The sequence below is a fragment of the Benincasa hispida genome, chromosome 9 (genome assembly GCF_009727055.1).
Source record: "Benincasa hispida cultivar B227 chromosome 9, ASM972705v1, whole genome shotgun sequence".
In the NCBI taxonomy this organism is placed as follows: domain Eukaryota; kingdom Viridiplantae; phylum Streptophyta; class Magnoliopsida; order Cucurbitales; family Cucurbitaceae; genus Benincasa; species Benincasa hispida.
The window spans coordinates 5,129,073-5,141,383 of record NC_052357.1 but is presented as its reverse complement, the minus strand read 5'-3'; the positions used below and the strand labels follow the sequence as shown (position 1 = coordinate 5,141,383).

At 32.0% G+C, this 12,311-nt stretch overlaps 1 protein-coding gene across 1 annotated transcript; it reads left to right on the top strand.

The window, feature by feature from the left end:
- The first annotated feature begins 8,307 nt into the window (after positions 1-8,307).
- On the top strand, positions 8,308-11,648 carry LOC120086433 (protein MANNAN SYNTHESIS-RELATED 2-like). The gene is made up of 6 exons (XM_039043081.1): positions 8,308-8,666; positions 9,108-9,237; positions 9,356-9,426; positions 9,810-9,895; positions 10,129-10,702; positions 11,117-11,648. The coding sequence occupies exons 1-6, from the start codon at positions 8,565-8,567 to the stop codon at positions 11,393-11,395; spliced, it is 1,242 nt and encodes a 413-aa protein (XP_038899009.1). The 5' UTR covers positions 8,308-8,564; the 3' UTR covers positions 11,396-11,648.
- The last annotated feature ends 663 nt before the right edge of the window (positions 11,649-12,311 follow it).

Genomic DNA, 12,311 nt, shown 5'->3' with positions numbered 1-12,311 from the left:
ATAGATAGTAAAATAAGAGGAAAAATCTAAAAAATATATAACTTCTTTAAAATATTTGTAAATATGGAAGTGTCGATTAATTAACTTTTATTTTTTTTTAATTTCTAATTTTGTCCTCCATTATCTCATCTTGTTGCACACCTTCTTCTCTTTCTTTTTTATTTTTTATTTTCTTTATTTTTTTTCAATTTTTGCTTCGTTCCTTTTTTTTCTTTTTTCTTTTTTTTTCATTTCTCCAGTATTAGTATTTGCTTCTTCACTTTCTTTTTTATTTTATTTTATTTTCTTTCTCCAGTTTTTGCTTCTTCCTTTTTTTCTGTACTTTATCAAGTTTTTGCTTTATTCCCTTTCATCTTTTTCTTTCCTTTCTCCGATTTTTGCTACATTTCTTTCTTTTTTTAGTGTTCTTTCCTTTATCTAGTTTTTGCTTCTTCTCTTTCTTTCTTTCTTTCTTTCTTTCTTTCTTTTTTTTTTAAAAAAAAAACTTTCTTTCCTTTTTCCGATTTTGCTTCTTCTCTTTTTTTTTCATAAGAATTATGAGGTTGAGTTTCGTACCCAAGACTTAAAAGTATCCAATTCATAAGTGATTTAACACTAACAAGTCAATCATCAAGTTTGATTATTATAATGAAACATCAAATATAAATAGCAAATGAAAACATATATGATAGAAACTATTTGTTTAGTACACAAATTTGCACCATTTTTAGAAACATTTCTTGAAAATTTGATATAAGAATCGAGAATAGTTATTAAACAAATTTATTTCTCAAAAAATGAGAAGTGCAACAATATTAGACATGGCAATAATTTTTTTTTTTTTTCTTTTATAGGACTTTAAGAGCATGATGTCTATCAGAAATAAACTTGAAAAAAGACATAGATGGCCCAAAATGAAGGATATAAATTGAAATATTTGTGTATTTGTGTACCGTAACATTTGTTTACAAAATTAAATGAAGAAGAATGGCTTGGTTTGGCTGTTCGCTATTTTTACGGAAGTGCCCTTGAGAGGTATCAAAAAGAAAAGGGACTGTATGAATGTTTGGTAGCTACCATTGATAGCATGTTATCGGTGAAAGAAGCTAACACTGATAACATGTTATCAATGATAGCAACTACCGCTGATAGCACATTACCGGTGATAAAAGTTACCATCGGTAGCATGTTATTGGTGATAGAGAGCTATCACTGATAGCATGATATCAATTAGATCATTGATAGCATGATATCGGTGATAGATAACATGATATCTGTAAGATCAAAATAGCATCTTATCAGTGATGTTACCAATGAAAGAAGTTATTATTGATAACCACGATATGAGTAATATTAGTGATATCGATGATAGAAGTTAGATGAAATCTACACATCAAGTTTCTTTGAAGGTTCATAATTAGTTCTAGAAGTAGGGTTGGCAATGGGGCCAGGGTGGGGCAGGGGGGAGGGGGGGCGTCCCCTGTCCCCGCCCCCGTGGGGAAAATTATCCCCCATCCCCGCCTTCCCCATCGGGGAAATGGGGTCCCCGCAGGCCCTATTCCCCGTTTCCCCGCGGGAATTCCCCATAGGGATTCCCTATTCTTTTTTAATTAAAATTTGATTAGTCCACAAAAAATCCATTAAATAAGTTTATCGAATTCCTCTTTTTTTAATTCAAATGATTTTATTTGAAATTTGACTAATGCACAACAAGTGAACAAAAAACAAAAGATTATTCTATGAAATAAACCCAATCGACAATTTAAAAACTAACAAATCCATTAAATAAATTTACAACTTAAAATTCAATAAAGTTTGAATAAGGAAGTCAATTAAATGCAAATGTCTTATACATTTAAATAAGTTTACAACTTAAAATTCAATAAAGTTTGTCCTTCTCTCTTCAACGATTTCACAATCAAATCTTTCACCTTTCTTGGCATCATCCCATCCTTAGTTGTATTCATTCTTACATTTAAAATATAATAAACAAATAATGTCACAAAAAAAAAAAATAGACCACGAAATAATGTTAATCATTGAGCATACCTTAGTCACCACGTCATCTTCATCAGAATCGTCTGCATCTTCTAAAACAGTTGCTAAATGTGTAACCATTTCTTTTCCGTGCTAGTACCTTACATTGGAAAATATTTGTAATAAAAGAAAATATTTATTAATATATTAAATGATAAAAATATGTAAAACAAAATAAACAAACTAACCTGTCAAAACTTCAGTTGCAATCCAATTTTGAGCGCATATCAAAACCTCTATCGTCTTTGGATGAAGTTTGTTACGATGTGGGCTTACAATCCTACCACATGTACTAAAAGCAGACTCTGATGCAACACTAGATAACGGGATGGCTAATATGTCTCTTGCAATTTCTTGTAAAATTGAATACTTGACACCATTCAATTTCCACCAACTCAAAATGTCAAAGTCAGATGTTCGAGGTAAGGCAGGTTCATCCAAATATGCATCAAACTGTTGCTTCTGATTCATATTCAAGGTAAGGCGGGTTCATCCAAATATGCATCAAACTGTTGCTTCTGATTCATATTATTGGAATTTGATACAAACAAGTCAGAATCATTAAAATCATCAAATTCGATATTTTGTGAGGTTCCATCTAAATTTCTAGCGTGATAATCATTACCTTCACCTTCATGCTTCAGCTGATATTCTATTTCCAAATCTGAACAAATTTTTTTAATCCTTTCGACTTCAAGAAAAAAACTATCTCCATAAATTCTAGGGAAGTAAAACTCAATCAACTTTAATTTGTAACGTGGATCTAAAATTGCACTATGACCATTACCCCATGAATTGTCTTCTAATAATTATCAAATTTTGACATCATATTTGAAGTCATGTCTCTGATCTCTTGAATGCCAGAATTAGTCCACTCGAAAATAGCCAATTTCAATTTACAAATTTTTGGGAAAAAAAGATTAGCAGTAGGATATTTGAATCCATAAAATATTTCAGTCACGTGATGAAATATTTTCAATTTCTCTCTTTTGCTAATACCCAATCTTGATCCAAATGCAAACACTTGTACTTTGGTTCTCGTTGTTTTAATCGATAAAAAATAGCTTTGTACTTTAATGCAGTGGTTAACATAAAATAGGTAGAATTCCACCTAGTACAACAATCAAGACTCAACATCTGGCCATCATAAACATTCAATTGTCGAACAATTTCCTCAAATTTCTTCTTCTTCTTCTTCTTTTTTTTTTTTTTTTTTTTTGTGTGTATGCACCCAAAAAGACACACTTCTACATACTCTTTCGATCCCATCTCCTATCACTGTCAACCCATCTTTCACAATCAAGTTCAGAATATGAGCACAACACCGCATATAAAATAAACTCTCATCCAATATTAAGTTTCCACACAAATTATCAACAAGCATATTAACCATAGAGTCATTGGTACTACAATTATCTACAGTTACTGATGACAATTTTCGATCGATATTCCAATCTAACAAACATTCCATTATTTCTTCATGAAGCATCTCAGAAGTGTGTGGAGAAGGGACATATATAAACCTGATTATTTTGTTTTGCAAAACCCAATTATCATATAACCTTTTGTTTGGTGGTTGGAAGTCCACATGTCCGTTGTAAGGGCAATCTTTCCTTTGATCTCATTCAACAATGCCATGGTTTTCAACTTTTCAGTCTCATAAATTTTCAAAATCTCCTTCTTTATTGTGTTTCTTGACACCATCTTAAATAATGGTTGGATGACATTACAAAATTCCCTAAAACCTTCATGCTCAACTATTGAGAAGGATATTCATGTCTTATTATCATCCTAGCTAATGCTTTTTTTTGCAGCTTCCTGATCGAAGTTATATAAACTCAGTGTATTGTTCTTCTCTCTATTAGGATTCAATAGGGATTGTCGTATGTCCTTTATATGGGCATATCTTAATATGATCATGCAAATCTTTGGTTCCATTTTTACTTCCTTGTCTACTCCATCTATTTTTTGTTTCTTAAAATGGTTCCAAACAACCGATGTCAATCTTCTCTTTGAAGATCCCTTCTCAATATCCTCATCAAGAATAACACAATTATCAACATTCAAATTATCATCATTTGATGAGCATGGAGTTAAATTTGGGGTTGGATCTGGGATTGGACTTGGAATTGGATTTGGAGAATATTTATTTGTAGAAGGTGATGAAGACATTGTTTTTAACCTACCAAAAATTTAATTTAAAAACCCCTCTTTAGACTTGGACTTCATTTTCAAAGCATTCAAACATATTCAAAACATTCAACCCCAAAATTGAAAGCATTCAAATTTCAACCATACACAAACATATTTTCCAAACATATTCAAGCCTGAAATTCAAAACATTCAAATATCAAATATACACGAACATATTTTTCAAACATATTCAAGCCTAAAATTCAAAACATTCAAATATCAAACATATACAAACATATTTTTCAAACATATTCAAGCCTAAAATTCAAAACATTCAAATATCAAACATAAGCCTAAAATTCAAAATATTCAAATATCAAACATACACGAACATATTTTTCAAACATATTCAAGCCTAAAATTCACAAATATCAAACATACGTGAACATATTTTTCAAACATATTCAAGCCTAAAATTTAAAACATTCAAATATCAATCATACACAAACATAATTTTCAAACATATTATTTACTAATTTCAAGCATACTTTTCAAAAATATCAAACAGCCAAACAGGAGAACGAAAGGAAATTTTTACCGGCACCATTGAACTTTGAAGTCTTGAAAGTTGAACGGATAGATCTCGCCTCTCAGAATAGCACAAAGTCTGTTTTTTTTTTTCAAAAGAAAAACAACACAGAACAGTCAAAATATATAAAAAACAAAGACTCGTGATCTTAACAAAGTTCAAGCCGGAAGTGTCTTCACCTGAAAGTGGCAGACGGACGCGGAGGTTGGATGTAGACGGAGGCGGACGCGGAGGCTGAAGACTTCGACTGTCGACGCGGACTGAGCGGACGTGGAGGCTGAAGACTCCGACTATCTTAATGGCTAAAGACTCTTCACGACTTCACCTGGAGCAGTGGAGGGAGCTGGATTCGGCAGTAGGCTACGATAGTTTTAGGGATTTAGTATTTTTGGCAGAAAGGAAAGAGGAGAGGAGAAGATTTTGGGTTTTTTTTTTTTTTTTTTTTTTTTTTTTTTTTCCATTCATTTTGGGTCTTTTTATAAACATATTATATATATACAAATTAATAAGTTTATAGAATTTCTAAATATATATATATATTCGAGGTCGGGGATTAATCGGGGTCGGGGTCGAGGTGAGGATACTGTCTCCGTCCCTACCCCGTCCCCCAACGGGGCCCCGAATAAATTATCCGATTGGACCAGGGGAATCCCCAACCTGAACGGGGCAGGTCCCCGCGGGTTTTTTTTGCCAACCCTATCTAGAAGTCTATCACTGCTAGTCTTAAATGTTAATATTTCAAGGTTGATTTTAATTGATGAAAGTCTATCAGTGATAGAGATTGATAGCTGCTATCAGTGATAACCACGATAAAATATTATTAGTGATAGCTACTGTGTTAATCTTTCAAAGTTGATAGTCACTAATAGTTTTCTTTTACTAGTATAGCTCAATCTTGGTTTTCTTTCAATATTGATAACTACTTATAAAAGTCTATCATTGATAGCCACAACGTTAACTGTTAATATTTCAAGGTTGATTCCAATTGATGAAAGTATATCGATGATAGCCACGGATAACTAATAACATATTAAATGCTAATATTTCAAAATTGTATTAATATTTCTTAAACTGAAAGCTACCACTGATAACAACTAGCAGTGATAGAAATTGATAGCAGCTATCAGTGGCTATCATCGATAATTGCTATTAGTAATAGCTTTCAATATGAGAAAATCGGAAAGAAGCAAACAAAATATTAAGTGTGGACTTTTTAATCTTTTACCATTCTTTGTTCTATATATACAATTATTTTATTCTTATACTATATATTCTATTATTTTAAGCTTGAATTTCATCAGCAAGCGTTTAAAACTAAAAGTATCAATATCAAATACTAAAAAAAAAAAAAAAAAGGAATTTTTTATTGAAGGAATGGCAATGGGGTATATAAAAAAGCAGGATATTATTGGAATTAAAATAATAAAAATAATAAGAGTAGGTAGGCGATCGAGTTGGGGAGATGGACGTAAGGATAAGACAAAATAAGTGTCAGAAATCTTAACTTTAGGAAAGGGTTTGAACTCTAACCCTTGGTCTCAGCCCCCATCAATATTTATTTATTTGTTTATTTCTTTTTTTCAAATTACTCAAAATTAGTCTAGCCAATCTTAACCTACCATAACTTTTTTTTATCTAACCCAACCAATCATTGTGTTCCACCTGGCAGCCAATAGACCTCAGTCCATGAAAATATTTGGTTACTTTCCCAAAAAGTTATGTTACATGTGAGTTTCTTTTTTCATTTTTCTTTTTTATAAGAAAACAACGTAAAAGTAATTGTCAAAAGCAAATTCAACGATCATGACAAACATAATTTTACTGATATATAATATGTGTTAGCGATTAAAATATATTTGAGGAGGGAGAATCCGAATAAAATATATTTTTAAAAGAATAAATTTAACTCAACAGTAATTTATATACCATTCTTTTCTTTTGCCATCTTTGTGCTAAAAGAAATGTAATTATATTTCTAATAATTAGAAAGTAATGTTTCTGGACAACTGTTAATTTATCTTAAAAATAAAATGTATGCTATTAACTTGAACATAGATCGTAAATAATAATTGAGATATTGGCAACTTCACTTATATGTTAAAAAAAATTACATTAACAAATAAACAAATTGTTTATATGTACAAATATAAATACACTGTAAAATGTATAGTTTCGTGATACTATATATAAAATGAATTTTGAAATCGTCTATTAGTTTTTTTTAGTCTAATAAATAGATGAGGATCTAAATCCTCGATCACGAGAAAGTACATAATTATTGTACCAATTAAGTTGTCGTTGAGTCCACAAAAATTGTCTAAAGTTTAAATAAAACTTATTGTTTTCACTTGCATTGATATAGTATGCAATCTGCCAGCCAACCTGGTAAAAGATGGAAAATTTATAACCTTACCATAGTCTTATAATTTTCCCTAACATGCCACATTAAGTTGATGTTTCACTATAATACTTATAGACTATATATACAATGTTGGATCAATTGATACATATGTATTTTCCTATTTTTGGTATTTGCATCGACAATAATTACTGATTTGGTGAAACACATATGGATCAGGGTTGTTCCATCTATGATTTATTATATCCCAAAATTAGCCAGCGAAGTATCTTGTCATATGTTTGAAACATATATATACTTTTTTTTCTTTTTTTTCTTTTTTTTTTTTTTTATAATATGTGGGGCGGGGAATCTAACTTCACATCTTGAGTTGATAGTACAAATTTATATCAATTATACTATATTCATGTTGGATTGAGTTAAATGTTTAAAAAAATGAAAGACAGAAAGAAAAACTTTAATGTTCAAAGATAAATTAAAAAAAACTGTATAAGGCACGGAGATTAATTGAATAGAAAGCTATCCTATAATTATGAAACCAGTTAATCAAATAACTACCTGCTTGGTTACAGTTCAACGATAAATGTGAAATCATTGATCAATCCAAAAACTTAAGCGGAAAGGTTATGACAAATTTAAGATCATATATCAACACTCTAACAATATACATGCTTTAGTTATATATTAGAGTTTTGAATTTACTAAGAGGGTGTTTGAGGCATTGATTTGAGTTATGAAATTTATATTCCGGGTGCAAGATGGAATTTGTCGATAAATGTGCAAATTGCGACAATGTTTACTATTGAAGTTGAATTATTACAATCCTTAGGGAGTGTTTGACCTACTAATCGGAATTAATAAGTCTATAGTTAATATGTTGGTAAGTTATTGTTTAGGGTGTATACGGAGTTCTTATACAAATTTGAAAAGCAAAGAAAATTATTCGATAAATGTACAAATATAAGTAGTGTCTACTATTGAACCTAAGTTATTTAACATCAACTCATGAATTTGGTGTACCAAACTCGGCCTAATGTTATATTTTTTAAGTAAGAAAAAGAAAAGAAAAAATAAATAATAAATTAAAAATATAATCCAAAAGTAAAATCAATGGAGGAAAAAAAAAAAAAAAGAGAGAGAGGCTCGGGAACGGGCAGTGAATTTGAAAGGGAAGTGTCGGTGGTGTATATTGTATAGATAAATAATTGCGTATAGAAAAAACAGAGAGATTGAGAATCGAAGAAGAGAGAGAAGTTGAAGTAGCATCATCCACAGTCGTAAGTACTACGACTCTCTCTCGATTCAGCGGAGCAAATTTCTCAATCCTTCCATTTTGCCTTCCCTCAACTCATCAACGACCTCTCACTTCCATCCGCCATTGATTCCACTGCTTAATCTTCAGCTTTCTTTCTCCTTCTTCTTCACAAACCGTGACAGAAACCACAGGAGCAAGATCTCTGAACTGCAATGGGGGTGGATCTGAGACAAGTTTTGGCCGGAATACTCACCCTCACTATGTTCGTTATGCTTGGCCATATGATCAAGCGAGACCACTTTGATTCCGTCCAAGTATATCCTCTAAACCCCCGTTTCCTTTTCGATCTGCTATTTTCTCCATTTTTTTTTCATCTCGAGATCTTATGCTGTTCAATTCCTCGTTTCTCTCTGTTTTCTATAATTCTTATCTTTTGGTTTCTTTTTTCATGATATCTTTTCCTTTTATGTCGCTTTCTATCATCATTCTTTCCCGTTTTTGTTGGGATTTCATTTCATTGTGCGTATAGTTTGTCTAGCACTAGCAGAGAGCTCTCTATCTCTGCTTCTCCGAAATAGAGTATATATTGCGGAAGTTACAAGCTATTGTGGTGTATAGTTGATCTAATCTGCCAGTAAAACACAAGCACATTTTCCCTCTGTATATTTGATTGAGTGATATTTTGCTTCTCACAAATCAAGTTTAAAAATTCCGAATCCTAATTGATTGCGTTATATATTGCTTTTGTTTTGAAGGAAAAGTTTCCAGGGCCAACTAAGGATGTTGCAAAAGTAACAACAATGCGCAGCGTCCACAAAAAAAGTGACGTTCCGTGGAAAAATGAGGCTCTAGAGCTAAAACAATGTTGGAGTAAACCCGAATCTGGTTTGTATTCTATTTCTATCGGAATTGAAAAATGAGCGAAAGTTAACTACCATTTATCGTGCTTTTGTATCTCTTATCCTTCCCATTATCTCATTGCTCTTTCTTGGCTTGGAAGCAGATGAGGGGCAGCAATCAAAGGGGTATGTCACATTTTCATTGACCGATGGTCCTGAATACCATGTCTCACAGGTACCCAATTAGACTGTTCGATACGATTGGTTTTTGTTTTTTGTTTTTTGTTTTTTTTTTTTTTTTGTAATTCAACAACGTTTATGTTTGGGATGGGATCAGTTAAAGTATATGCTTAAACCAGTTGAGCGATATTGCAATTGGTTGTTACTTATAAACAACTAACTTGATAGTGCACTGAACATTACTACTGAGGTTCATGTTCTTTATTAACCATCATGTTTATGAAGTAATTCCAGCATAATACTCAGGCTTCTTACTCTAAAATTCCCCATTTTACGCATTATTATTTTGGTTCTTCTCAGATCTTCGTACTTGTCATCTAGCATTGCCTTCCCTTCATTTTTCTGTATGTCCTATTGATGTTTATTGCCTCTTTTCAGATTGCTGATGCAGTAGTTGTGGCTAGATATCTAGGTGCGACTCTTGTTGTCCCAGATATCAGAGGGAAAGAGCTGGGAGATAAGTGGTAAGTTATAAGTTCTAATGAGGATAACAGTAGCAAAGAATAATTCCCATGTGATTAGATATTGGTTTTAGCCGGAGCAAGATCCTCTGTCTAAAGGATCTTCGTCTCCACATATATTTTCTTGGAATTTCCTATTGCTTCACTCATATTCAAAGATTTGTGCTTCTGTAATCTGTCTAGTACTTCTGGAGAAACTATTCTGGTTGAAACCTGATATTATCATAATCTTCCAGGAGCTTTGAGGATATCTATGACATCGATAAGTTCATTGGAAGCCTTGATGGAGTTGTGAAAGTAGTTAAACAGTTGCCATCTGAAATATCTCCAAAGAAGATCTCAGCTGTCAAAGTGCCAAATCGAGTTACAGAAGATTACATTTTGGAACATGTTGAGAAGATTTTTAAAAAAAGTGGCAGCATAAGACTCGCAACTTACTTCCCTTCAGTAAATATGAAAAAGTCAACCACATCAAGTGATGGTGATTCCGTTCCATGTTTGGCAATGTTTGGAACATTGGAGTTGCAGCCAGAAATAAGTGAGGTGATTGAATCCATGACTGAGCGGCTAAAAACTTTGAGTCGGAAGTCCAACGGTCAGTTCATAGCGGTCGATTTGAGGATTGAAATGTTGGGAGAAAATGGATGTCAAGAGACATCTGGAGGTAAAGGCTGTTACACTGCACAAGATATAGCTTTATTTTTGAAGAAGATTGGTTTCGACAAGGATGCTACCATATACTTGACTCAACCGAGATGGGAAAACAGTCTTGATGATCTCAAGGATTTATTTCCAAAAACTTACACAAAGGTGAGTCATTGATGAATTTATCTTTCTTCCATATATCCTTCAATTTCATGAGAATATAAAGATTTCTTTGAATGATTTATATTCCCCTCTGCTGCTTTTCTTAAATGGGTAATTCTAATGGATAGCATTTAAGCAGCCATTTTAAAGAATTGCAAATATAGCAAAATTTATCATTGATAAACTCTATCACGGATAGGACCCTAGGAGCTAAATCTAAATTTTATTATGTTTGCAATTTTTTCTTTTAGATATAGTCCAATATTTTGGATTTGATTGCTATATTTGCAACTGTCTTTTTTTTAAATATTATTTTGATTAGGATTTGAAACTTTGACCGAACTATGTACTCACTCTTTTGGAAAGTTGGGCAGTTCATCCATTACTGATTGTGAGAGTAATCCTCTACTTTTGCAGGAAAGCATAATGCCTGCAGATAAGAAGGCAAAGTTTTTTAATTCAAAGAGTTCTGAATACGAGAAAGTAATTGACTTCTACTTATGTAGCCAAAGCGATATATTCGTACCAGCAATCTCTGGCCTCTTCTATTCCAATGTTGCAGGCAAGAGGATTGCTTTGGGCAAGAATCAAATATTGGTTCCAGCTACCATTAGAGAATCTACTGCTTCCGCTTCCAATTTCATCTCCTCTTACATCACAAAGAAGAATCACTTGGCATACTCATGCTTTTGCTAGGCTCATCCTAAAGGTAAATGAAGACAAAAATGTATCGTCTGCGTGCATCAAGCTTCTTGGCTAGCCAGATGAGACAGCCCAATTGTATTGCATATGTTTTCTTTTTGTTTTTAAGTGATTCCTAAACAGAAGAATTATTTGTTAAGGTAATTTTGCAAGACATGCAGCAGAATGATTAAGATGTCAACTATTGTTTGATAAAGGCTTCCATTTAAAGTAATGAGATTGAGAAAGTACTACATTTTGTGTTCAAGTCCAGAGATATATAACGTATTTATATTGATGTTTTGCCTATCCTCTAGTTTTTGGTTTCTTTTATTATTATCCCTTCAAGGGAGGGGAAAAAACAATAAATAGGTTTAAATCCTATTTGAGTCAATATATTTTTTAATTTTGTTCATTTTAGTTTTTATATTTTTAATGTCCATTTTAATACATATATTTTCAAAGTATTCATTCTAATCCTTATACTTTAAAAAAGTGACCATTTTAGTCTCTACATTTCCATTTTCATATAATTTTTAAGAAACTTAAATGGTCACTCTTTTAAAGTTGATCAAAATGAATCAAAATTGAAAATATAAGGACTAAAATGAATATTTTGAAAGTATAGAGATCAAAATAAATTAAAATTCAAAGTATATAAACCAAAAGTCAGTATAGAGATCAAAATGAAAGTATAAAGATTAAAATAAACCAAAGTCAAAAGTATAGTAACACTCTCAGAACTGAACTGAATGAATATATATCTGGTAATAAATCATAAATTTGAAGGCCAAGAGCTTATTTATACAAGCTGATGGATTGGTAACCTAGGTAGCCGGTCATCCCTCCTTAAGTAACCGGTTACCAACTTACCATAAGTAAAAATTACAACTTAACAGCCGGTTACAGTGAATACGAAGAGAAGACTGAT